The sequence below is a fragment of the Mesoplodon mirus genome, assembly GCF_964341445.2.
Source record: "Mesoplodon mirus genome assembly, chromosome: 15".
Classification (NCBI taxonomy): Eukaryota; Metazoa; Chordata; class Mammalia; order Artiodactyla; family Ziphiidae; genus Mesoplodon; species Mesoplodon mirus.
The window spans coordinates 83703136-83730796 of record NC_138991.1 but is presented as its reverse complement, the minus strand read 5'-3'; the positions used below and the strand labels follow the sequence as shown (position 1 = coordinate 83730796).

The following is a 27661-nucleotide window of genomic DNA, read 5'->3' as shown; positions in this document are numbered from 1 at the left end:
GGAACACAGGGCATCAGGGATCGCAAGCATCTTTAGACAAACTTCAGTTACAGCTCGAAACCCCTTAAATCTGGTGATTAAGTATCGCACTTTAGGGTTGGCGGATGGAGCCACTAGGGCCCCGGAGACTGCTGACGTCAGTTTCCCTTCTCCAGTGAGTGACCCAGGATCAAAACTTTCCAGGGAGACTTTTTCGGGGGTTCCCCGCCCCAGTCCCGGCACGGAGGAAGGGACAACCCACAGCCGGGGGCGGTGGGCGAGGCGCTACCCGGGGGCCGGCGAGGCGGGCCGGGCGCGGACACCGTCCCCACCCCGCCCCGCGCGCCCCCGCGAGCCCCGGCGGGCGGGGGCGCGCGGCCCGCAGGCTCCGCTCCGCCGCGATCCGGACCGGGATCCCGCGCCCGCCGCGCCCCGCGGAGCCCCGCCCCCTGCGCCGTGCCGCCGCCGGAGGCCGCTTGGAGCTGTGCGAACATGGCCGAAGTCGGCGAGGACAGCGGGGCCCGCGCCCTGCTGGCGTTGCGCTCGGCACCCTGCAGCCCCGTGCTGTGCGCCGCCGCCGCCGCCGCCTTCCCCGCCGCCGCCGCCCCCGCGCCCGGGCCCGCCGCGCCGTCGCCGCCGCCGCCCGCCCAGCCCCCGCCCCCGCCGCCGCCGCCGCCGGGCTCGATTGCCGGGGGCGCGGGGGGCGCGGGGGGCGCGGCGGGCGCGGCGGGCGAGGCCCTGGTGGCCGCGGCGGCCGCCTCGGTGCGCCGGAGCCCCGGGCCCGCACTGGCGCGCCTGGAGGGCCGCGAGTTCGAGTTTCTCATGCGGCAGCCCAGCGTCACCATCGGCCGCAACTCGTCGCAGGGCTCGGTGGACCTGAGTATGGGCCTGTCCAGCTTCATCTCGCGGCGCCACCTGCAGCTCAGCTTCCAGGAGCCGCACTTCTACCTGCGCTGCCTCGGCAAGAACGGCGTCTTCGTGGACGGGGCCTTCCAGCGTCGCGGCGCGCCCGCCCTGCAGTTGCCCAAACAGTGAGTGCCGCGGCCCCCGCCTGGCCCGGGCCCCGGGTCACCCCCGCCCCCGCCCCGACCGCCGCCGGGCCTGGGCCCGAGATCAACCCGACCCCCGGGGACGGCCCCGGGAGCCCCGAGGACCGGGCCCCGAGGGTCTCCCTTGCCCCTCCCCCCACCTGGGCTTAGGGTCGCCCCCATCCCCGCCCGGCCTGGTTACGGAGTCGCCTCCTGACCCCTGCTCGCCTTGGGCCGGGAGCCACCCCGACCCCCGCCCGGCCTGGGCCCCAAGGGTCGCCCTTGCCCCTCCCTGCAGCAGGGCTTGGGGTGGCCCCCATCCCCGACGGACCTGGACATGGGTCACTCCTGCCCCCTGCCCCCGCCCGGCCTGGGCCCCGAGGGTCGCCGTTGCCCCTCCCCGAGCTGGACACCAGGGTCGCTCTCCCCCCGCCACCCTGTTGGGACCCGGGTCGCCGCCAAACGCACTCCCGAGGAGAAGGGTTGGCGTCAGGCGGTGTCGCTCCGGGAGGTGCGGGGTCCCCGGGGGCAGCGCCAGTGCCCCCGGAAGGCCCGAGCCCCCGGCCATAGGGGCCAGCTGTGAACTTGGGCCGGGAGGGGACGGCCGGAGAGTGGGCTGGGGTCGGGACAGGAAGTGCCCTCCCCTCCCTGGACTTGAGGACGCAGGTCAGGGGTCGCCAGCGCTGGGGGCGTTCACCGCACAGTTGGGGTTCCTGGGCAGGAGGGGAAGAGGCCGGGCGGGGAGGCAGGGCAAGGAGAGGGGGGACCCGGCGCACTTGGGGACAGGCCGCGGATGCCCCACGGTGCTTTAGCAACATCCTCGTGTTCCCGGGCTCTTCCGGTTCCCGGGGCAGCTGCTCTGCCCCAGGAGATCTTGCTTTCCGGAGATCTTTTGATCAGGAGAAAGCCTGTTTGGTTACTCATGCGGTCCTTAAGCTCTTTCTTTTTCTGTGTAGTAGTTGCTTCTGACTCCTCGGCAGTGTTTATATTTCTCTAGCGTGCTTGTGTTCCAGAGTTGTCTCTGACTAATTACTCTCGCTTTTATAAGCACCCTGGGTCCAGGGAGTGTTTGCCGGGGTGATTGCCTGTTTCTGTAACCATCTCCCCTTTCGAGGGTATTGGCACGTTTGGTTGTACGTATTGTACTGAATACTTTTCAACATCAACGATGACTCACTGGTGCTCGGGGCGTGAGGGGGGGGGCGTATACAGACTTTGTTTTCCTAACGTGAAAGGTGTGTATGTGTTTCTGTAAAATCAGGACTTGGTGAATGACAGAGTTGTTTTATCCCATGGTTGCTGTTACTCTGTTCTGCCTTTTCTGTGACCTACACACTCTCTCCATTTCTGGGCCCTTAAATGCATTCTGGGGCCAGTCCCTCACGGTGAGAAAGTGACAGGTAAACAGCGCCTTCCCCTCCCTGCCCGGTGGTTCTTAGAGGCCCGTTCTGCTCAGGCCTCTTTTTATAATTCAGGTTCTGTAAGGGCGTCCATCCAGCAACCTTGTTTTCAGAGTTCCCTGCCTAGCTGTTGAGTGGGTGCAGCCCCGAAGAGGCCCCAGCTTACCGAGTCTCGAATGCACTAGTCTTTTCTCTAACTCAAGGGTAGGACATTACAGCTGGAGGAGTCCTCAGATCACGTGCGAGTACCGAGTCCGTTGTTTATGAAACGTGGTTGGTGTTCATGCTGCCTTCCTAGCCCGTGTAGCCAGCAGCCCAGATGTCCCCTGCCCTCTGGCTGGGGCTTTGCCCACGGTGCGCGTCTGGCTGGGTTCAAGTTCAGCGGTGCTCTGAGCAACAGCCGCGCAGGTGGTGATGGAGAATTTACAGGAACAGGAGAAACATGCTGGCGGAGAAACACCACGTGGATGTCCATGTCTGCCCTCCCAGCAGAGGGCAGTTTGCTTCTGAAACCGTCAAAGCCCGTGGACAAACATGTTAGCAGTCTGAGCGGTTTTACGTTCTTTTTGAGAAAACTTAACCTGTAGGTGGTAGCATCTGTAGGACAGGCTGTTGGAAGCTGCTTTTTTAATTAGCTCAGGGTGCTTTGGACCACCACGTGGAGAGTAATCAAGAAATGCTAATGAATTCAGAGGAAGGAAGTTGGACGTGTACGTCCTTGTCACCTCGAAATGGGAAATTCAGTGCTGACTTTCAAAGAACGGCAGCAGTTATTGTCTGTTTCCTCTCAGGCGTTGGTGCACGGTTTTGCCATGAGTGTTCGAAGCTGTGAATTTCTCCACCATAAATTCAGAGTTCTTATCCGTGTTGGGATTCTGTTGTCTGCATTTTGTGGCTACAGCTGCCTGAGACTTGGAGCTCGTCCTTGTGTGTGGCGTTTCACCCTTTCCTGCCCTGTGAGGCCGCATTCCCCCTCCAGCGCCCCCAGGGCATGGCTCCCGGGGCCGCCCCTCCCTTTCCAGCCCCCACTCAGGGAAGCATGAGGTGGAGAGGAGCCCCGGAGTCCACCCATACTTGTGACTACAAGTAAGTTTTTCCAAAACTAAAATGAAATAATTTTGAAACTACTGGTAGGGAAAAAATTCCGCGTGACACAACTTAGAGCTGACCTTGATCCATGACTGTGGGTGCGTGCAGAGGGAGGTGCAGGGGGTCCTGGTGTAGCCCCTCCTGTGCGATTCTCCGGCCCTCGTTCCCCGGAGCTGGGCTGGGCACTTTTTATCTTTAAGTGGAGACACAGCACAGGAGCTGGCTGGCAGTAGGTGCGCACAGAGGAGTTAACGTTTGTTCAATGAAAAATCCGTGAGTGAATATGCAGCCTCCCCGGAGGAGAAGCAGTGTCACCAACTTAGTGGGTTTCTGAGGTGGGCGGTCACCAGGCCTTCCTGGGTCTGTGGGTGGACATGGTGCGTGTGTGTGACCGTAGGTCTGGATACCAGCAGATTTGGAATTTGAATTAGATGTAATCTGTGAACTACAGGAAAAAGGCCCATGCACAGCCTCGTACTTGCTCTTCCTTTCTTTCTTCCAACCTTCTTTCCTGATACTGTTATAAAATAATCATGGACTATATGAATAATTACAGTAAAAACTAGACTTCTGTTTGTGGTGGTTTCTGTGAGTGGTAAGATGTATGGGATTCTTTTCTTCTTTTTACTTTTCTTTGTGTCCCAACTTTTCTGGGATGAGCATGGCTCTTGTTTTTCTTTTCAACACTTCTTATTACAGTAAGTTTCAAGCATAAAAACAGAGGAGTGAGTTCCACGTGCCATCACCCAGCCTCTACAGCTATCATGTTGTGGCCAAGCTTGTTTCATCTTTGTTCCCCCCGCCCGACCCCCAGGTATTTGGAAGAAAAATCACAAATGTCCTATCACTCCATCTGTAAATATTTCAGTAAAAGGTAAAGATTCCTTTTTTAAAACCTAACCACAATGTCCTTATCACACCTAGAAAATTGATAACAATTTCTTACTATCATCAAACTTCCAATGAGTGTGGATTTCCCTTACCATCTCATGAATTTTTTTTTCTTTTCTTGCAGTGTGTTTGTTTAATCAGGAGCCAAATCAGGTCCAGACACTATGATTGGTTGGCGTATCTCTTACATCTCTCTCAATCTAGAGGCTTCATCTCACTCTTTTTTTTTTTTTCCTTTTCTCAATGAAGACACAGGGTCATTTGTCCTGTACGCTTTCCCACGGTCTCGTTGTACAGATTGGATTCCCGGGGTGTCCATGTACTGCGTCCTCTCCCCTGTCGTTCCTGTAAATTGGTGGTCGGACGTGGAGATTTGATCAGACGCGGGTTCGATGTGTTTTGCTGGAACTGCCGCATAGGCAGTGGTGCGTCGGTCTGTCAGGAAGCAGGCCCGTCTGTTTGTCCCTGTGGCAGCTTTTGATGGGCACTGCCTACGTCCGTAAATCTGTTATCACCTGCACTCTTGTCACTCATTTTGGCTGCCAGCACGTGGACCTCAGCATGCTGACGCATTCTGCCCTCTGAAAGGCATGTTTTGAACGGCAGGTGTTGCGGATCACGGCCTCCGCACGCGCACTGTGATAAAAAGTAATTAACAGTAACCACCAAGGCATTTTACTACATAAATAGTTGTTTAGGCCCCATGAAAACATACAGGACATAGTTTCTCATTGCTGTTCCAACTGGTCACGTGAAGAATATCGAATTTGTTACTAACCATCTTACAGTAGTTCTCAGGTTGAGATTATATTGAAATTAACTGGAAAATGCCCCAGACTTAGTGAAGACAGCAGGTGTCTGCCGAATGCCTCAGGGCCCAGCGTCCCAGAAACAGCAGCCGTGTTCCTTTACTCCCCCACCCTCCTCACTGTGCCTCCCCAGTCTGCTGGGAGCTACGGGGTCCTTCCGTGACCCGATGCCTTCTTCCTGGGTGGTTGGTTCAGGAGTGGATCTGTGTGCTGGGCTGGGGGTGCACATGGGGCAAGAGAGGGCATCACATCAGTCTGTTGCCAGTGGCTGAAGATGTGGGGACTGAGATTGCACCAGCTGTGTTTCCACGTGGAGAGGAGAGCGGTGATCAGGGGGCAGTGACACGTGTGGGCCTGCTCGGAGCTGGGGGGGCCCCGGAGCCAGCCGGTCATGCAGGCCTGACCCGGCAGGACCTGCGGGAGGGTGGCCCGGGGACTGGCGAGGAAGAGATTCAGCTGAGAGATCTGATGGAAGAACGTTCTGATCTGGTGACGGGGTAGAAGAGACGGTTTGCGTCTGGAAGCCGGAGGGATGATAACCACGCAGAATGAAGCTAGGGGGGTCAGGGGAGCGGGGAACGTGCCGTGACGGGAACGGAGCTTTAGACTTCGGCTGCATCTGGATGGTGTGGTCAGAATACGAAATGTGGCATTTTCTCTCAATAAAAGCTGTCTTCTGCTTTTCTTGCTAGTTGGCGGTTATTGTGTGTCACGTGTATTTGTTCAAAGTTAGACTGTGTCTTGTTAAAGACTTTCTTTTTCTTTTTTTTTTTTTTCCCCCTCCCACCCTCCCTATCCCACCCCTCCAGGCGGTCACAAAGTACCGAGCTGATCTCCCTGTGCTATGCGGCTGCTTCCCACTAGCTATCTACCTTACGTTTGGTAGTGTATATATGTCCATGCCTCTCTCTCACTTCGTCACAGCTTACCCTTCCCCCTCCCCATATCCTCAAGTCCATTCTCTAGTAGGTCTGTGTCTTTATTCCTGTCTTACCCCTAGGTTCTTCATGACATTTTTTTCCTGAAATTCCATATATATGTGTTAGCATACGGTATTTGTCTTTCTCTTTCTGACTTACTTCACTCTGTATGACAGACTCTAGGTCTATCCACCTCATTACAAATAGCTCAATTTCGTTTCTTTTTACGGCTGAGTCATATTCCATTGTATATATGTGCCACGTCTTCTTTATCCATTCATCTGTTGATGGACACTTAGGTTGTTTCCATCTCCGGGCTATTGTAAATAGGGCTGCAATGAACATTTTGGTACATGACTCTTTTTGAATTATGGTTTTCTCAGGGTATATGCCCAGTAGTGGGTTTGCTGGGTCATATGATAGTTCTATTTGTAGTTTTTTAAGGAACCTTCATACTGTCCTCCATAGTGGCTGTATCAATTCACATTCCCACCAACAGTGCAAGAGTGTTCCCTTTTTTCCACACCCTCTCCAGCATTTATTGTTTCTAGATTTTTTGATGATGGCCATTCTGACCGGTGTGAGATGATAACTCATTGTAGTTTTGATTTGCAATTCTCTAATGATTAATGATGTTGAGCATTGTTTCACGTGTCTGTTGACAATCTGTATATCTTCTTTGGAGAAATGTCTATTTAGGTCTTCTGCCCATTTTAGGATCGGGTTGTTTGTTTTTTTGTTATTGAGCTGCATGAGCTGCTTGTAAATTTTGGAGATTAATCCTTTGTCAGTTGCTTCATTTGCAAATATTTTCTCCCATTCTGAGGGTTGTCTTTTTGTCTTGTTTATGGTTTCCTTTGCTGTGCAAAAGCTTTGAAGTTTCATTAGGTCCCATGGGTTTATTTTTGTCTTTATTTCCATTTCTCTAGGAGGTGGGTCAGAAAGGATCTTGCTGTGATTTATGTCATAGAGTGTTCTGCCTATGTTTTCCTCTAAGAGTTTGATAGTGTCTGGCCTTACATTTAGGTCTTTAGTCCATTTTGAGCTTATTTTTGTGTATAGTGTTAGGGAATGATCTAATCTCATACTTTTACATGTCCCTGTCCAGTTTTCCCAGCACCACTTATTGAAGAGGCTGTCCTTTCTCCACTGTACATTCCTGCCTCCTTTATCAAAGATAAGGTGACCATATGTGCGTGGGTTTATCTCTGGGCTTTCTATCCTGTTCCATTGATCTATCTTTCTGTTTTTGTGCCAGTACCATATTGTCTTGATTACTGTAGCTTTGTAGTGTAATCTGAAGTCAAGGAGCCTGATTCCTCCAGCTCCATTTTTCGTTCTCAAGATTGCTTTGGCTATTTGGGGTCTTTTGTGTTTCCATACAAATTGTGAAATTTTTTGTTCTAGTTCTGTGAAAAATGCCAGTGGTAGTTTGATAGGGATTGCATTGAATCTGTAGATTGCTTTGGGTAGTAGAGTCATTTTCACAGTATTGATTCTTCCAATCCAAGAACATGGTACATCTCTCCATCTATTTGTATCATCTTTAATTTCTTTCATCAGTGTCTTATAATTTTCTGCATACAGGTCTTTTGTCTCCTTAGGTAGGTTTATTCCTAGATATTTTATTCTTTTTGTTGCAATGGTAAATGGGAGTGTTTTCTTGATTTCACTTTCAGATTTTTCATCATTAGTATATAGGAATGCCAGAGATTTCTGTGCATTAATTTTGTATCCTGCAACTTGACCAAATTCATTGATTAACTCTAGTAGTTTTCTGGTAGCATCTTTAGGATTCTCTATGTATAGTATCATGTCATCTGCAAACAGTGACAGCTTTACTTCTTCTTTTCTGATTTGGATTCCTTTTATTTCCTTTTCTTCTCTGATGGCTGTGGCTAAAACTTCCAAAACTATGTTGAATAATAGTGGTGAGAGTGGGCAGCCTTGTCTTGTTCCTGATCTTAGTGGAAATGGTTTCAGTTTTTCACCATTGAGGACAGTGTTGGCTGTGGGTTTGTCATATATGGCCTTTATTATGTTGAGGAAATTCCCTCTATGCCTACTTTCTGCAGGGTTTTTATCATAAATGGGTGTTGAATTTTGTCGAAAGCTTTCTCTGCATCTATTGAGATGATCATATGGTTTTTCTCCTTCAATTTGTTAATATGGTGTATCACATTGATTGATTTGCATATATTGAAGAATCCTTGCATTCCTGGAATAAACCCCACTTGATCATTGTGTATGATCCTTTCAATGTGCTGTTGGATTCTGTTTGCTGGTATTTTGTTGAGGATTTTTGCATCTATGTTCATCAGTGATATTGGCCTGTACTTTTCTTTCTTTTGACATCCTTGTCTGGTTTTGGTATCAAGGTGATGGTGGCCTCGTAGAATGAGTTTGGGAGTGTTCCTCCCTCTGCTATATTTTGGAAGAGTTTGAAAAGGACAGGTTTTAGCTCTTCTCTAAATGTTTGATAGAATGCGCCTGTGAAGCCATCTGGTCCTGGGCTTTTGTTTGTTAGAAGATTTTTTATCACAGTTTCAATTTCAGTGCTTGTGATTGGTCTGTTCATATTTTCTGTTTCTTCCTGGTTCTGTCTCAGAATGTTGTGCATTTCTAAGAATTTGTCCATTTCTTCCAGGTTGTCCATTTTATTGGCATAGAGTTGCTTGCAGTAATCTCTCAGGATCCTTTGTATTTCTGCAGTGTCAGTTGTTACTTCTCCTTTTTCATTTCTAATTCTATTGAGTCTTCTCCCTTTTTTTCTTGATGAGTCTGGCTAATGGTTTATCAATTTTGTTTATCTTGTCAAAGAACCAGCTTTTAGTTTTATTGATCTTTGCTATCGTTTCCCTCATTTGTTTTTCATTTATTTCTGATCTGATCTTTATGATTTCTTTGCTTCTGCTAACTTTGGGGGCTTTTCGTTCTTCTTTCTCTAATTGCTTTAGGTGCAAGTTTAGGTTGTTTATTCGAGATGTTTCCTGTTTCTTAAGGTGGGATTGTATTGCTGTAAACTTCCCTGTTAGAACTGCTTTTGCTGCGTCCCATAGGTTTTGGGTCGTCGTGTCTCCATTGTCATTTGTTTCTAGGTATTCTTTTATTTCCTCTTTGATTTCTTCAGTGATCACTTCGTTATTAAGTAGTGTATTGTTTAGCCTCCATGTGTTTGTATTTTTTACAGATCTTTTCCTGTAATTGATATCTAGTCTCATAACATTGTGGTCAGAAAAGATACTTGATACTATTTCAATTTTCTTAAATTTACCAAGGCTTGATTTGTGACCCAAGATATGAGCTATCCTGGAGAATATTCCATGAGCACTTGAGAAAAATGTGTGTTCTGTTGTTTTTGGATGGAATGTCCTATAAATATCAATTAAGTCCTTTCTTTAAAAAGGTTTATATTTCACCAAGGAAGACATACAGATGGCCAGGAGGCGCATGACAAGGTGCTCAACATCACTAATTTTTAGAGAAATGCAAGTCAAAACTACAGTGAGGTATGTCACCTCACGATGGTCAGAATGGTCATTATCAAAAAATCTACAAACAATAAATGTTGGAAAGGGTGTGGTGAAAAGGGAACCCTCCTGCACTGCTGGTGAGAATGTCAATTGATAAAACCACTATGGAGAACGGTATGGAGGTTCCTTAAAAAACTAAAAATAGAGCTACCATAGGACCAGCAATCCCACTACTGGGCATATACCCTGAGAAAACCATAATTCAGAAAGAGTCATGTACCACAATGTTCACTGCAGCTCTATTAACAATAGCCAGGACATGGAAGCAACTTAAGTGTCCATCGACAGATGAATGGATAAAGAAGATGTGGCACATACATACAATGTAATATTACTCAGCCGTAAAAAGGAATGAAATTGAGTTATTTGTAGTGAGCTGGATGGACCTAGAATCTGTCATACACAGAGAAGTAAGTCAGAAAGAGAAAAACAAATACTGTATGCTAACACATATATACGGAATCTAAAAAAAAAAAATGGTACTGATGAACCTAGTTGCAGGGCAGGAATAAAGAGGTCGATATAGAGAACAGACTTGAGGACACGGGGTGGGAGGGTGAAACTGGGGCGAAGTGAGAGTAGCATCGACATATAGACACTACTGAACGTAAAACAGTTGGCTGGTGGGAAGCAGCCGCACAGCACAGGGAGATCAGCTCGGTGCTTTGTGACCACCTAGAGGGGTGGGATAGGGAGGGCGGGAGGGAGGCTCGAGAGGGAGGGGATCTGGGGACATATGTATGCATATGGCTGATTCGCTTTGCTGCACAACAGAAACTAACACAGTATTGTGAAGCGATTATACTCCAGTAAAGGTCTATTAAAAAATAAAAAAGAATTTTTTTAATTAAAAAAATGTTTATAGGAGTGTAGCGAATTGGGAACTAGTACATTGAATCTATGTTCTAGTATTGAGTTCACACTGAGTTTTTGGGCTTATCACCCATATAAGAAAGTTTCTATAGTCTTTAAAAAATCAGTCTGTGAGAAGGATGGTATTTATCGTGTAGTATGTGTTGAGTTTATACTAAACTTATTAAAGCCTTTGTCACTGATGAAGGAATGGAATTGGTAGGTGCTAAAAGGGTATTGAGTAGAGTTTTAATGGTGTTCATAGTGCTTTGGAAAAAGACACAGCTATGTTTAAAATTATGTGCATTTTGTCTGGAGATACAGTAATTTACTATTTGCTGTTTTTGCATCTTGTGAATATCAGGAGATAAACTTGCTAAATTAATGACAACTCGAATTACAGTGATGCCTCATTTCCATAATTACCGAACATTTAAAGGATTTCATATTAAAATGAGAGGATTTTATAAATTGCTTTTACTTTGATTTCCTGGAAAATAGGCCCTTGCATTGTGACTTGTTAGGAGATTTTGTAGTTAATTTTCATTGCTGCTATCGCTTTTCACGAGTTTCTAGTTTTCTGGTAAGATGTTGCCAGTTGATCTAAAAAGAAAGAAAAATGTAATCTGCCTGTGTGCACATGTTCATGACCGTGTAAAGGGAGGCCAGGTAGGCATGCTGGGTGTTGTCCAGGGCTCTGCAGAGCGGCTGCGCAGTAGGCGTCCTGGCTGGTTTGGTGGTGACAGGCTGTGGCTGCACCCCTGAGGTGGCCATCACAGGCTTTCTTTCCCTGGGTGCGATGGGGGTGAGCCAGTGTGGGGCTTGACTCCCTTAGACCTGACGGTTCCAGCGCTAAATCCTGAGCTGCTTGCAAATATGCGGCTTCTCTCTCCTAAGAACGATTTTCAGTCTGGATATTTTGTCCATGACTTGGTTAAGAAGGAACTTTTGCCCTTAGTCATCCGTGACGTGTTTAACCATTTGTTTCCCCTGATGTGTGTGTGTAGAGCTGAGCTCTGACCACCCTGCTGCCCACGACCCCTTAGCAGAGGTCCCAGCGTTTCTGCAGGCCTTCCCTTCACCTGCCACCTGCGTTTCAAGGTACGTGGCTGCCTTTGGGCAGAGGTGCCTCTGGGCATCCCGTACCTCTGTTTAGTCCATCAACTCTCAGGGTTTGGGGCCCACACACATTACTGGGGACCCCAGAGAGCTTTTGTTTATGTGGGATTTGTCTGTTACACTTACCGTGTTCAAAATTAGAACTGAGAAATTAAAATCTATATACTTATTAATCTATTCAAAAATAGCAATAATAAGCCTATTTCAAAAATAAGTTTTTATGAAAAAATAGCTCAGTCTATTTTGTATTTCCAACAAAAGAAGTTAGGATAGGGGTATTCATTTTTTGGTACGTCTTTCATATCTGCCTTGATAGAAGACAGCTGAATTTTATAGCTGCCTCTGCTTTTAGTCTGTTGTGATAACATTGTTTCAGTTAAGTATATGAAGAAAATCCAGCCTTACAGAAATATGTAGCTGGGAAAGGGAGGAGTGTTGTAGTAGCCTTTCAGGAAATTGTGGATGTTCTTTGATGCCTCTACAGAACTGGACAGTAGTTTCTTAAACGTTAATTGCAGGATGGAATCTGAAACCTCATCAGTGGAGTTTTGGTGAAACTCCGTGAAATCCGTTGCTTTCTCGTGCATTTTGAATAAATCTTTTACGCATGTGTGAATTTGTAACCTCTTGCATTGGTCATTGAGAAAAATACTGATTGAATTATGTAGATCTAATGTCCATATATCTTACTATACAAATGTTTTATCTTCGATTGGTAGTTAAATTGATCCCCTTGAACCCAACAACTCATTTTTTTTTTTTTTTGTGGTACGCGGGCCTCTCCCGTTGCGGAGCACAGGCTCTGGACGCGCAGGCTCAGCGGCCATGGCTCACGGGCCCAGCCACTCCGCTGCATGTGGGATCTTCCCGGACCAGGGCACGAACCTGTGTCCCCTGCATCGGCAGGCGGACTCCCAACCACTGCACCACCAGGGAAGCCCTCTTTTTTTTTTTTTAATGTATTTATTTGTTTATTTTTGGCTGTGTTGGGTCTTCGTTGCTGCGTGCAGGCTTTCTCTAGTTGTGGCAAGCGGGGGCTACTCTTTGTTGTGGTGTGTGGGCTTCTCATTGCAGTGGCTTCTCTTGTTGCGGAGTACGGGCTCTAGAGCGCAGGCTCAGTAGTTGTGACACCGGGCTTAGCTGCTCTACGGCATGTGGGATCTTTGAACCTGTGTCCCCTGCACTGGCAGGCGGATTCTTAATACCACTGCGCCACCAGGGAAGTCCCACAACTCATGTTTTTGAAAATAGCAATCTATGAAAGGATCAGGCTTTTTGATGTAATTTGCTTTTTAAATTTGCTTTAGAAGTTGAGTGACAGCACATTTTGTAGAAAGAAGTCATAATTTTGTCATTGGCCTTTATTAGCATCTGGTGGCATAATTTGGCTTAAATTTAGTGTTTTTTGTATGTACAATCAGTTCTTGATTATTTCAGGTGGAACTATCCAGCTTGTCAGTTATTTCTGTTATTTTCCCACAACTAAGTAGGGTGCTCTGGGGTTCCTGGATGACACCCCTGCTTTTTCCCTTCAGCCGTGGGTGTGGACCCACCAGGAAACAACAGAGTGAAGCGGGTGGACATGGAGTGACTCAGCCCTCAAGGGATGTCAGTGACAAAACGGGCTTTTATGGACATTATTCCTTTTTGGGGGTTTTTCGTGTGACCTTTCTGAGCACAGTTGTGAAAAACTGGGCCCCTTTTTGATATACATAAACCTCATTCTACTCCTTCCCAATCTGGTCTTTTTCACTCTCTTCCTTCCTCCCAGTAAGTCAGTATCACACATAGGATAAAACCCATTTTTCGTCTATGGTGATAAAGCTTTGCCTTTTGTGACTTGCATCATGAAAACCAACGGGACTTGCTGGGGTTTTTTTTGTTTTTTTGTTTTTTTGCGATATGCGGGCCTCTCACCGCTGCGGCCTCTCCCGCCGCGGAGCACAGGCTCCAGACGCTCAGGCCCAGCGGCCACGGCCCACAGGCCCAGCTGTTCCGCAGCACGCGGGATCCTCCCGGACCGGGGCACGAACCGCGCCCCCCGCATCGGCAGGCGGACCCCCAACCACTGCGCCACCAGGGAAGCCCGAAACTTGCTGTTTTCCAGGTGGACGGCTGTAACATCAAACGTGCTGGGAGGCCTCCCTTGCCGCCCCCCACCTGCATTGTTCTGTTTCACAGGTTGTGTTTGGTTGGGGAGCAGCATATAGGATTCAAAAAGTGATTGCATATCTTTCAGTTGGGATTTTGTGCCAGTCGTCGTGTAAGGTGGGTGGTGCTGACCTGATGGGGCGGGTGTACCTTTGCTGGGGAACCCGCAGCGCTGGGTTTCGGGGTGAGCTGCAGGGAGACCAGCCTCGGGAGCCAGGCATGAGTCACCGCAGACAAACGCACGTTCCCGGGGCCAGGCTGTTGTCTGCAGAAAGCCTGCCCAGAAATCCTCCCTCTCGAGTATGGTTTGGATACAGTTTACTAAGGAAATTAAGGAGCCTCCTATGTGTTACCAGGAAGTCTTGGCTGGAACTTTCCTCAGTGAAAAATAATTTGTAAATTTAGTAACTTTTTGGAGCTGATTTTGAAAGGATGTTAGAATGAAACCCGATGATACTGATGACAAAGCAGATGACAGAGCAGACAGGCTGGAGCCGTCGGGGCGACATGCAAAGGAAGATCGCACAGCAGAAGTTCGAGCTCTCCTCCACCTCCACCCGTGGGGATGTAGATATCTGGTCTGCTTGGCAGTTACGTCCCCGACGCAGGGAACAGTGACTCATCACAGCCGGAGGAAAGCACCTTCCCTTCAGGGTGCCCAGCTCTTTGATTGATTCCGTGTTGACCAGGAGCGCTGGCTGCCCTGTTAGCTCCTGGCCTGCAGCATGACTCGACTGATTGTTCAACTTTCTCAGCAATTCTGTTTTTCTCTGGCGTTGCGGCGTGAGCAGATTTTCCAGGCCTGCCCACCCTTGGTGGGCCGGGCAGGGATCTCCTGGAGTCTGGAACGGCCTGCAATGATAGAAGCGGCCAGCAGGGCAGCCCGGGTCCTGCGTGGCTGTTGACACTTGAAATGTGGCGAATGTGACCAAAGAACTGAATTCTAATTTTTTTTTTTCTTTTTTTGGCTGCATCGCACAGCCTATGGGGTCTTAGTTCCCCGACCAGGGATCAAACCTGTGCCCCCTATAGTGGAAGCGCCGAGTCTTGACCACTGGACCACCTGGGAAGTCCCTGAATTTTAATTTGTGTTTCGTTTTTCAGTTAATTTAAGTTAAACTGAGCGCATGTGCTGCGGCCCCCGGGTGTTCTTGGGGACATGGGAGGCCCGTGGGTGCCCAGGCCCAGGGGTGTGGCTGATGCCTCAGGTTACCCGCTCGCCTCCGAGGCACGAGTCTTGCTTTCTGCCGTGTGCTTCGACGGGCAGGGATGGGAAGGCCTGGTCCAGGCCACGGGGTCAGGCTGTGTGCGGGCAGGCGGCCCCGGAGGTCCCCCCTTCCCCGCCTGCACCCAGGCCGTGGGGTCAGGCTGTGTGCGGGGCGGGCGGCCCCGGAGGGCCCCCCTTCCCCGTCTGCACCCAGGCCGTGGGGTCAGGCTGTGTGCGGGGCGGGCGGCCCCGGAGGGCCCCCCTTCCCCGCCTGCACCCAGGCCGGAGGGACGGGCTCTGTTCTTCCCTTCGTTGCCCTTGTTCCTGACACCAGAGGAAGAAAGTGAGGGTCTGAGACACGACCCCTGTGAATGGCAGGTAAAGATGGAGACAGGTTTGCAGCTTTGAGGGAAATTTAAAAAACCCTCTCCCTGGCCCTTCATAGCCCTGGGTTTACGGTCCGTGTTGGTTACGGATGGATCCCCTGCGAGTCCAACTCCTCAACGCTAGTGTTTACGTTTCTGTCCTTGCAGACTTTTAATTCCTTCACAGGTGGACGTGTGCCTGTCGCGTGTCCGCACGGGCGCCTGCTCGGACTGGATGGTGCTGCTCCGTGTGCCCGCGCGGGGCCCGCGCGTCGAGCCCTCGGGGCTTCCCGGGGTCAGCCGCCGTACAGTGAGAGCGCTGGTCCGCGTCTGTCCCGCTCGGGGAGCTGGAGGTTCCGTGAGGGTGGCGCTGCGTCCCCAGGGCCAGCACACGCCTGGCCCTTGGGAGACGCTAAACGTCGGCTGAGCGTTTACCCACGTACCTGACCTTGTGTGGCCTGCAGGCGGCTAGAAGGGTCCATTCTAACAGCTTGCTTATGGAAAGTCCAAAATAGGGGTTTCTGATCAGTGGTGGCGATGCCGGGCGCCAGGCCGGCACTGTCCAGCGTCATGTCCCCTCGTCCTCACCCCCTGGTCAGCTCAGCCTCTGGCAGCAGTGGTGTCTACACCAGGCCTGCCGGGAGGTCGTGTGGGGGCGTGTGATGGGCTTGGGCCGCCCGGAGGAGACTGGAGCCGCTCCGTTGTAGGCAAACCCCCCCCAGGCTCCTGTTGGTCAAGTCTTCTCGGTGCACGGCCACACCCACTCGTTGACTGGCTACCACACGGCACAAAAGCCTAAGACAGCGTGCTGCTCACAGTACACGGCCACCAGCGTCACAGCCGGCACCTTTGTGTGCCTGGTTCCCTTTACACAGAGCCCCCATGTTTCTTGTTACGCTGAATCCTGGGCATTTTATGTATTTCTTTAGGGGATGGTTAATATGATGGGATCTTTCTTCCCTCGTTATTTTCTAAAGGGTCAGTGCTCACAGGTAGGAGAGAGGGGCCTCTTTTGCCTTTGTACTACAGTATGTATTTCCTCAGAACAAGGATGCTTCCATAACCACAGTCCTGGCAGTGAGTTCAGGAAACGCCACAGTAACTGTGAGGATTTATCACATCCTCAGCCCAGATGCCACTTCTGCCAGTTGTCTGGCGGCCTCCTTCGTGGTTTCCCGCGCCGTCCAGGCCGGGTCCGGGCTGGAGGCTGCGCTCAGGTGCCCATCTCCTCAGCCCTGCTCGTGTCCACAGGGGTTATTTTATCGGATGTCTTTCAGTTTAGGTTTGTCTAATTTGACAACATCCTGATCAGGTTCTGGTGAAGCATCTTTGGCTGAAGTACTAGGAAGGGGCTGTGTGTCCTTTGGGGGAGTGTCACCCAGGCACATGGGGCCTTATCGACGGGGTCATGGGGTCACTTGGTTTAGGTGTTGTCAGGCTCCTCCACCAAACAGTTAACTGTTTTTCTCCTTGTAATTAATAAGTAATTTTTGTGGTACTGGAATAAAATGTTAATTTCGTATCCAGGCACATTTACCATTTCTAGTAACAGTTTTTAAATTCACTTTTCAGATGTGTTTTCTAGGTCATAATCTTCATCTGCACATAATGATTATTTTGTCTCTTTCTTCCACTATTTCATATCTCGTTCACTTTTGTTGTCTTGTTCAGTTGGCTATAGCCTCCAAGTGTTGCTAAATAAATACCATGATGATGGGCTCCTTTCTCATTTCTAGCCTGACAAGGAGAGCTTACAAGCTGGTTCAGAGCAAATGGAGCTTTGCTGCCGAGATCCACTTTCTTCTTTTCCCCAGATTTCATTAGGTGTTTTTTTTGAAATATAGTTGATTTACAATGTTCTGTTAGTTTCAGGTGTACAGCAAAGTGATTCAGCTTTATGTGTATATACATATATATACACGCACACATACGTACATACATATACACACACGTGTGTATATATATATATATATATATATATATATATATATATATTCTTGTTTAGATTCTTTCCCATTATAGGTTATTACAAGATACTAAATGCAGTTCCCTGTGCTGTACAATAGGACCTTGAAGTTCGCTTTCTCAAGGCAGCCTTCCCGACGCTTCTCTTAGTGAGGTCCCACGGGCAGCGCCGCCCAGCGCCCCAGGGTAGCACCGTCTCGTTGTTACTGAAGGGTTTGTAGTTAATGATCATCTGGCACAGTCTGAGCGTCAGGGGAGCAGGACTGCGTTTCTGGTTCGTTACTGTAAACCCAGTACCTACCAGTGTGTTTGCCACATAGTTGGCAGTTCATAAATTCTTGGCAAAATTAATAAACAAACAGTAGAGATCTGAATGCAAAACTAAGCCGGCCAAAGAAAGTGGCTGAAGCTTACATAGTAGCTTAGCTTTTAAAAGACCTTCCAGCTGGGTGCCCTTGAACAGGTGACCTAACTCAAGCTCCCGTTTCGTCATCTGTAAGATGGGCACGCTACCCACTTCCTGGGTCCTGAGAACTGGGAGCAGCGTGTTCACAGTCCTAGCCGCAGTGCCTGGCGCCAGATACACCCGGCGCAAGCCCCCATCGTTGTCATCGTCACTGCTGTCACTGTGACCAAGTAGGAGAGGGACTGTGTGTGCTTGGTGAGGCGTCTGGCGTCAGCAGTGAGATCTGGCTTGTTGCTGGGGAAGCCATTGCCGTGCCTCAGGCTGGTCGTGCTGGGGCGGACCGGCCCTGTGCTCTCCCACCAAGGCGCCGGTCGCCAGTGGGGCTCTGTAGAGGGCGGCCTTCGCGCATGGGCTGTGGGTCGGGCTCGGTTCCACCAGGATGTCTCCCGGCTGCTAAGGTTGTATGATCAGAGTGAATTAGGCGGGTGTGTATTCTTGTGTGTCTCTGAGCTGCTCGTCCGGAGGATGGGATCTCAGAGCACAGGGGATTTTACCTTGAATCGGCTTGAGTAGCCTCTGCAGGGTGCGGGGACTGGCTTACACTCGGGCAGGACACCGAGAGGCAAGCAGGGCCGGGGCCTTGATCTCAAGCCAGCCTCGGATTCGCTGTTCGTCACCGCGGTGTTTTGTCCCCCACCAGCTGGGATGCAGGGCACCTGGCAAAGGAAAAGCTGGGACTTGGAGATGGATGCCCAGAACCGGTGAAACACCTCATACGTACTGCAAGGCATTTACAAAATACAGAGAAGTGTAGAGGATACTGGAACGTGTCCTCGTTCACGTCCTGTCGTATTTTTTTAAATAAGGAAAACGACACGTTGCAGTTGACGGGGGGTCCTCTGAGTTCCCGAGACCCGTGGGAGTTTGATTCTCGGCCTCTCTCGTGCCTTCCACACCCAGAGACGTCTGCAAGTGATGCTCTTAGTTGTGTGTGGGGGGGATTTACACACGTTGTACCATACAGTCCACTTCGTTACAACGTGTGTGCTTTCCACGGCTCCAGAAAGACTGCTTCCTGGGTGAGACTGTCAGACACATAACTGTCTGTGTCTTCGCAGCCCCACCGTCTGACCACAGCCCTTCCCGGCCCTGTGGCCTCCTTCCCGGCATTCCTTCCCCTGTTCTCGTCGCTCTAGCCGCTCAGCCCCCATGTGCCTGCGCACTCCCGGGCCTCAGACAGAGCGTCCCTGCCCACCCTTTGACCCGTTGGCTCCGGCTCCTGTCCCATCCCGGGGGCCCCGGGCTCACCCGCAGCCGCCTCCCCTGAGCTCCTGGCCGGATCTGGGGGCCCCTGGGCGTCTCCGTGCTGGACCTGGACGGAACCCCTGCCCACACCCCAGCGGCCTTTAGGTTCCTGAGGTCTCTGGTTTCCTTTCCTCGGGAGCGCTCCTGTGTGCAAGGCACTGCGGGGATGGGTGTGCAGGGCGAGCAGGACACGCTGCCTCCCCGCTCCCGGGAAGCAGGAGGGAGACACTGTGGCCACGGAGAGCGAGTGACAGTGAGACTTCGGGGGATGCGGGCGCAGTGAGGAAGGAAGGTCCTGCAGGGGACGGGGGAGACGGTGGGTGGCAGGCCTTCCTGGGAAGCGACGTCTTAACTGAGGTCTGAGTTACGAGCTGGTGATGGGAAGAGCCGGGGCAGAGGCTCGGGGGCCGGGGTGGGGGGTGCTGTGATGGGGAAGCCAGGGATGGAGCGGACAGCCTCGGGGTCCCCCTGCAGGTTCAGAGGAGAGACGTGATGTGGGCACCGCCGCGGCCACCCAGTGGGACGGACCGTGGGGGCCACGCTCTGGCACGGGGACCAGGGTGCTGGCTGCGGCCGTGGCAAAGGCTCATAACCCTGAAGGCCATTCGGGACATGGCCCGCGGGCTGAGTGACGGGCTGCCTCTGAGGGTGGGGGAGGGTGGGGGAGGATGGCCCCCGGAGCCCCCAGGGGCAGCCGGCGGCCTCCAGCTCAGGTCCTCAGCCTACACAGGTTCGTCCCGCGTCGCCTGACCTTGTCGTGGGGTGGCAAGGAAGTGTACACACAATGTACGGAGCCCAGGAGACGGGTGGATTTTATTCACCTGAGCGTCAGTGCCAGAACATTGTTAGGAAGGGTGGTTTTATTCTGTGTGACAAATCTAAAAGCACCAGTAATAAACCACATGATGTAGGGAAGCCCCGGCCCGGGGACTGGCGCTCCGTGACCTTCAGAGTGGCACCTGCTCTGCGGGAAGTCCCTCCAGGACTCTGGGCGTGTGTCCAGCTCATCTTTCGCGATGCAGCGCCTGGAGAATAGTCCATGAAAACGAGGGAAACTACCTGACGCGTGATTCCACTTGCAGAAGGAAGTTTGTGAGAGCCACGTAAGATTAAGGTTACGGAGGCTGAAGACCCTGCTAGTCGCGGATACAGAAAGCCAGACATCGTAGAGAAATTGTGTGCGTTTTTTGTTTGTTTTGAGAGTAGCTGTCTGAATATTTGGAAAATCGGCTACTACTCACTTAATAAAATAACCTGGGAAGGAAGTACTCAGACAGTGGACGGTGCGGCTTCAGATCCTGCCCTTGGAGCCTTTTCGACGGCAGCAGTGCTGAAAGCATCTCGCTCACAGGATTACGAGTAATCGTTCTCCCTGTTTCTGAGCCCGCGGGCTGAGATCCAGCCCACCGTGGGCTCGTCCAGATGTCACCAAAAAGGCTGGGGCAGTGGCTGGAACCTTTGGTCGTCCCTCAGTCCGGGTTCTAGGTGCCCTTCCTTCTACGTGCCAGGCTGAGGTGCATTGCTCCCGGGCCGCTCGTGGGAGGCGCGCGTGTGCACCGTGGCCCAGCAGCGGCCCCGGCAGCACGGGGGGCCCCGTCCCCCTCTGGCCAGCTCCTCGCCGACTCCCCAGCCCCACGGAGACCTGGGCTCTGCCCATCGTTTCCGAGTGAAACCCGGAGGATTTGTCTCTAGCTGCCGAGCGCCTTCTGTGTGCCGGGGTCTGTCCTCAGCCCCGGTCACCATCTACGAGGGACGGGCACAGGGCTGGCCGCGTCCACCCGCAGGGGCACTTCTTCCCGGGCCCCGAGATGGCGTCTCTCTCCAGCCCGCTGTCGCACTGGGTCCCAGGAGCCCCTGGCCTGGTGCGGCGTCCTGGGGTGGGCGGGAAGGGCCGTGAGGATGGACTGTGAGACAGAACAGCTTCTCCTTCCTGTTTTTTTGTTTGTTTTTTGTTTTGCAGTACTCGGGCCTCTCACTGTTGTGGCCTCTCCCGTTGCGGAGCACAGGCTCCGGATGCGCAGGCTCAGCGGCCATGGCTCACGGGCCCAGCCACTCTGCGGCACGTGGGATCTTCCCGGACTGGGGCACAAACCCGCGTCCCCTGCATCGGCAGGCGGACTCAACCGCTGTGCCACCAGGGAAGGCCCTCCCTCCTGTTTTATATGTTGTGCTAACTTGTAAGACTTTCTCTGATGTCATTTTGATCTGTGAGCTTGTATCCGTGGGGCGCATTTAATTTTTGTAAAGCAGATTGTTTTTGTTTTGTTTCTTAAATGCCCGTGAGATTTGCAGTGGCATCAAATTGACCATCTTCACCATTTCTAAGTGTAAGTTCAGGGGCATCCAGTGCATTCACATTGTCGTGCAGCCATCACCACCGTCCATCTGCAGAGTTTCTCATCTCCCCAAGCTGCCGCTCGGTCTCCTCTGACCACCCGCACCCCAGCCCGCTCCCACAGCCCCTGGCACCCGCCCTCTGCGGGCCCGACCCCTCTCGCGTCCCTGTGCGCCCTTTGCTTTCACGCTGCTGTCGGTCCGGGCGGATACAGCCATTTAACTTAAGCGTTTCTCACACACCCATCCCTGCTCAGTGGCCCCAGCACCCCGTGCCTTCCCTGCCATGCCCTGCCTGGAGCGCGTCCACCTTCTTCCGTGGGGTCACCCAGTGTCACTGCCTCGGGGCCGGGTTGGCGCACTCACTGTCTGCACTCCTTGTTTCCCTAGGTGTTCCTGTGGTTTATAATTGTTTATTTCCCATATGATGTATTTGTGTGTCCTCCCCTCCCCACTTCCTGCCCCATTAATCTAGAAGGCCCTGAGGGTGAGGCTGTGTGTGGAAGTGTTTCTGCTGCGGTTCCTAAGGGTTTGTCTGGGCCTTTTCCCTGCTGAACATGTGGCCGCCCCGGAAGTACCCTGCCCTCCCCCCCACCCCCGTCGGCGCCCCCGTCCCCGCCCCGCCCCGTCCCGGGCTGGCGTCTCCCATGCTCTCAGCTCCTGCATCGCTCACTGTTTATCATCTGCGAGTATGGGACCCCGATGAGACGTTCAGCCCGTATTTGGGGATAATTAATTCTTCAAGTTTCTTCTGATACACCTCTAGCCTGTAAGGGATTGAACCATAATCCTGACATTTGGGGAGTTGATGCCTGTGGTCGTATTTACCTTTCCTGAGCAGTTCTACCAGTTTCTTTATTTAACTCCTGTGGTCTTCATCTTTTCAGACTTCACCTTTTATACTTTTCAGAATTGTAATTTCAATTTGTTCACTGTCATTTAAGCAGCCAAGGAAGTTTGACGTGTCTTTAACATGATAACTAAAGAAAGGGGGGGAGGGGTAAAGATTTTAAAGTCAGTCACTTTTTAAAGGAGCAGCGAGGGTCTCTTTGGAGAACTCTTCTGTCCACAATGACTTTTCTCCAGAGGATTCCGTATTAGTGACGTGGTAGTTAACAGAAAGTTAAAAGTCTTGAGTTCTCAAGCTTTTTGGAGAGCTTACTTTATCAGCCTGCATTCTCTAATTTTCTTAAAAGTCAAAATTGTTCGGTGTTATTTCTTTCCGGAGGATCCAGTCTTTAAAAGAAATCAAAAAAAAAGAAGAAAAGTGCACTTTAGCTTTGATGTTACATATCTATGCAACCTTTATTTTTTCAAACTTTTTGGTGTCACAGACACGCTTACAAAAAATTTGGAAAATACAGAAATGTGGGAAGGAGAAAAGCCGTGTACACCTGCTCTTCACGGAGGTGACCGCTATGGCATTCAGCATGTTTTCCTCATGCCTGTTTCCTTTTAAAAAACCGGAGCAGGCACTTTGCTGAAAACTGCATATTTGCAATCACTGCTGCTGGGGGATCGAAATTCAATTAGCCAGGGGCCTTAAAGCACCTTTTTTATGTTAATGTCTGTGTGGCTGAGTAGGTTAGGATCCTGGACCGCCCTGAGTTGGGAGCCCCAGCAGGGTCTCGAATGCAGACGGGCGGTGTGGCCCGGCTGGCAGAGGCCACTGGACACTGACAGCTGTGGCCAGGCCGAGTCAGGGCAGGACCTGGCTTCTGTGCTTCCCTCCCCACCCAGCTCCATCATCGTGGGCCCCAATTTCAACCAACTGGATCAGATAATGCTCATGGTAACCAAAACCAATATGTGATTTCTAATTTTTTCTGGATTGTCTTCAGCGTGGAGAAATGTGGAAGATAAAAGATGCATCTTGTTAGGGACCTATCACGGGGTGGCGTGTTTGGAAGCGTGAGGGATTATTTCCTTTGCTGTAAGTGCCCTTGAGTCCTGTTCGACCCCGAGGTCAGGCCTGGGTACCACACACCATACATCCTCTCCTTCCATATGTGGCTCCCTCACGAGGGGCCCACAGAGACGTCCCACTGTTCTGAACACTTTTTGCAGGGTCTACAAAGAATTTTATTGAAACTGAACAAGTAACACAAGAGCTTGTTACTTATCTGGTTTATACCTTAACTGAACTCCATTGCATTTTCTTTGTAAAAATGAAAATTAAAACCTAAGGGTTTCCTGCCTTCGTCCCTGTGGAGAAGAGATGCTGCCTTGGTCCCCGCGCAGATCCCAGGGCGGTGATACTGGGCGGAGCGTCAGCCTCCAGCCTCGGGGAGAGAAGACTGTGTGCCTGGTTCTCCATCCAGTGCCCTGGCCCTGTGGAGGCGGGTGCTGCTCAGACACTAAGCGCCACTGGAGATCCAGGCCGGGGCTGGCTGTGTCGCGAGGGTGGGTGTGTACCCCTGAAAAGCGTCTGGCTCAGTTTTGATTTCAGAGAAAACCATTCTGACGAATAGGCCATCAGGGATAAATTGGTGGGTTTGAGGGTGCAGTTTACATAACAATTAAACCAGTTTGGTTTATCCCCACGCTGCTGAAACCAGGCTTCTCCCTGCACAGTTATTCAGTGTTATTAATCTGTTTTATGACCCATTTTCCCCAAATGGATCGTTTCTTCTCCACGGTGCTCAAATACGTGCAGAGTTGTGGGGATCTGCCGTAGCGAGCCAGTGGTTTTAAGAGCCCCCATGGAGGGCTGGCTGTTTGCTGGGGGGGGGGGTCCCTCCGCCTCCCCCGTCTTCTGCTCCACGCGTGTGGAAGCATGTTGTCCATCAGCACCGTTTCCAGGTCTCCTGCCAATTCTGAGCTGAGTGGAGGGAGAGCCGGGCCCCACTGCTTGGACGGATGCTGGGGATTAGCTGGGGGATGTGGCGGCCTTTTCTCCCGGCCCCCCGGGATGTGAGGAATGTGCTCTGGGGAGGGCCTGAGTCCTGAGCCAGATACAGGCCTTTTCACATTCGGCCTGTGCTGATAGCTGCTCGCTGGGCTTTGTTGTGTGCTTTCTCCAGGGCAAACCCGGGGGTCTCTAAACAAGCCCCACTGCTTCGTAAACGCAGCTGGTTACGAAACCTGGGCTCGCTTCCTGACTCTCGGATCCAGCTTCTGTTGTATCAGTGGCTTGCGGTCAGTCGGAGAGGGTCGCAGACAAACACCACTCCCTTGGGAAAGGTTGAAGGGGTTAAAGACTAACTTGACCTTAAATGATGGAAAGTAATTTTCTTGGTTTGGTGTGGAACACCCTGTGACACAACGAGAACCGAGGTAATGAAAGTATAGCAAATTGGTGTAATAAAAACACGGACGTTTGCTCCAAGTGGTGTACACTTCAACTTGCATGCGATCTGGGAAGGAATTTTCTCCCGGATATTTGGTGAAGCCCTGGCTGCTGGGGGTGGCCCCCGGCCCCTGGGTTCCCCGCTCTTGGGGAGTTTGGGGCGGGGGTGAGGGTGGCAGTGAAGCGCTGCTCCTGGCTGGTGACATGTGGACTCCGGGTGAGGGCTGGGTGTCACCTGGAGCCTCGTCTGCGCTGTCGGGCCCCCGTGCAGCCCCCGGCCAGCCGCCCTCCACCTCCGCCCCGCAGGGGGTTGCTGGCTCAGGGGGCCCTTTGTCGGGCCCGTCGTCCTCTTTATTCTCTTGCGCAGCATCCACCGCCTTGCTGCTGTGTCACGGGCCTCCTCGCCCAGGTCGCAGGCCCCATCTCCTCGGAGAGTCCATCACTTTCATTCTTGGGGCCCGTGCGGGGTCAACACTTGTTTGTCAACAAGCGCTCGGTACCTGCGTTGGTGAGTGAAAGGCTGAGCGGACGCCCGGTGGACCAGACGGCCCTGCCCGGGCCTGGGGACCCGGCCACCGGGCAGGCCCCACCCGCGTCCTCCCCACCTGGAACACTTCTTGCTTTTGTGACAGCACGTGTGGCCTGCGAGGCAAGACAGGGCAAAGTCTCAGAATTGAACTCTGGTTAATTTTGCCACCATAGAGTTCAAGTTGCCCGTTAGGCCGTTGGCCCAAGTGCTTGAGCAGTGAGATTCCTCAGTACGATGACAGCCCCTTGCCCGTGGGTGGGGACAGGGGACAGCAGGGGCGAGGGCCAGTGCTCCGGTCAGTGCTGCTCTGAAGCCCAGTGGCAGCACGGAAATGGCTTTTTAAAATAAATTTCGTGGTGGTAGGTTGATTCAGCAGGCGTTTTTTATGGTTTTATTGTCAACTTTGTTTCACAAAATCCAGTTTCTTTGCTTCATCCTCTGAGGAGTTAGGAGGTCAGAGCTTGCACAGGAGCTGCCCTTTGCCCTCTGGATGACTTGGTGACTTTGGAGGAGTGACCTGTACGTCTTAGCCATGGTATCCTGTCTGCAGAGCAGTGCAGATGCCGGCTTCCCTCTGAGATCACGGCCGCCTCAGTGAAGGTTCTGTTTAAAGGAAGTTTCCTTCCAGGACCCACACGTTGGATTCAGGGATAGCGCATCCATCCGGGTTTTAATCAGCATTTGGATTGGGGGCGGAGTGCTGGGAATCTGTGTCGACGACCGTCTGATGCTTGTAATGAAAAAACATCGCCGTGGCCCTCGTTTCTGGCACCGCAGGCTGTCTGGTCCTGGCCATGGAGGGGGGCAGCACGCGGGGGCCAGGCTGGCTGCCCGGCGGCGAGAGGGGCCTGATCTGTCTGCGCGGCCGAGGCTGCTTTTAATAGAAACTGAACTCAGAGCCTCTTCTCTCCCCCACGTGGAGTTACACGTCTCAAGTTTCTCCGCCTTCATTGGTTGTCTTCCATCTGTCATTGTAGTTACTTATTGCTGTCCCGTTCTCACTTCTCCCGTTCTGTGTCGTTCCTCCTTGGAGGTGTGTGTGTGTGTGTGCATCAGTGGATGTGTGTTGTTCCTCCTTGGAGGTGGGTATGTGTGTGTGTGCATCAGTGGATGTGACCGATGGGCGCTGGTTGGCCACCGCCCTTGCCCTTGGGGTGTATGGAGAGCAGGTCGTGATTCCTGGACCTCAGGGAGTTTCAGAGCTCAGAAGGGCCCTGGAGAACACAGAGCAGAGGCACCAAGACCCTGACCCATGAGTCGGTTACAGGTGGCAAAGCTGGGACTGGACCCCGCATCTCCTGACCCTTAGTCACCATTGCTTTTTCTACTAAAACAGCTTGTTTCTTTGGGATGTTATGCCTAAGACAGTTTAATCTAGTTCAGTGTAGGAATCACTGTGCTGGCATTTGTCCTGCAGGTGCCACCAGAAACACGAGGGCAGTGAGTAAAGCAGAGGTGAAGGCTGCTTGTGGTCTGTATCGTGAGGTATCAGTCAGGGAGGCGAGGGTGTCGTAACAAATGTACCAGCGGCTCAAACACAGAGGAGGTAAGTCGCCAGCCCCTTCCAGGTGGTACAGGGAGGAGAGCGCCTTCCCAGGGGGCCGGCACAGGAGCGGGCACACTGCCTTCCTCGAGCCTTGGCCCAGAGATGGTTTGTATCCTCTGCTGACATTTTCTTGGTGAGAACGCGTGTCAGGGATGCACAGAACCACACGGGGTGCTGAGAACTGTTTAGCTCTGTGCCCTGAGCAGCTAGCGGTCACTGTGGCGTGAGAGAGTGCTGTGGATGTTGCAGGGGCGGGGCCTTGAGTAAAGCAGCATGGGGTGCCCCCCGTGGACCTCAGACAGCTTGGCATGTGGGAGGGTGGAAACGTATGCTCAATCCCAAGGCCGGTGGGGGACCCTTGGAGGTTTCATAGTAAGCAAGCGATGCGACTAGCCCGTGTTTCAGGAACCCAAGTCAGCACCAGCCTGCAGATAGGAGTGCAGTGAGGTGGGCACTTTGTGAGGAAAGACCTAAACACCAAACCCGTAGGAGAGCCGTGAGGGCGACGGTCACTGCGTGTATTTCCTGGCCCTTGGCTCGAGCCCTGTGCGCGTCACACGTGCTGTCTCACGGTTATCGCCGTGGCCCCACGAGGTCGGTGTGGTGTGTGTTCCCACGCTTGACGGAGGAGGGGCCTGGTTTAGAGAGAGGAAGGACCTTCCCGAGGCCACACAGCTCTGGATCACCAGGAAGCAAACCTTCAGGTGTGCAGATGAGGAGTGCTGTGGCCCCAGGGAACAGGGGCCGGGGGGCATCAGGGCTCAGGGCTGGAGACTCGAGCTGGGCCTTAATGAGCTGATTTTGGTTAAGGTGGACTCAGGGTGTGTGTGCGTGGGGCAGGGACCCAGGTGACAGGGAATCAAGATGTGCTTTTGGAGGGAGGTCAAGGTGGGTGGGACTAGAGCCGGAGGGCTGGTGCACAGAGGCGGGACAGTGGCAGTGGG

At 52.0% G+C, this 27661-nt stretch overlaps 1 protein-coding gene across 1 annotated transcript in view; it reads left to right on the top strand.

The window, feature by feature from the left end:
- The first annotated feature begins 439 nt into the window (after positions 1 to 439).
- The window catches only part of FOXK1 (forkhead box K1), a 69246-nt gene continuing 42024 nt past the window's right edge, over positions 440 to 27661 (top strand). The window contains exon 1 of the mRNA XM_082644426.1: positions 440 to 1010. Coding sequence (XP_082500552.1) covers positions 472 to 1010 — 539 coding nt within the window. The 5' untranslated portion in view covers positions 440 to 471. The remainder of the gene's footprint in view (positions 1011 to 27661) is intronic.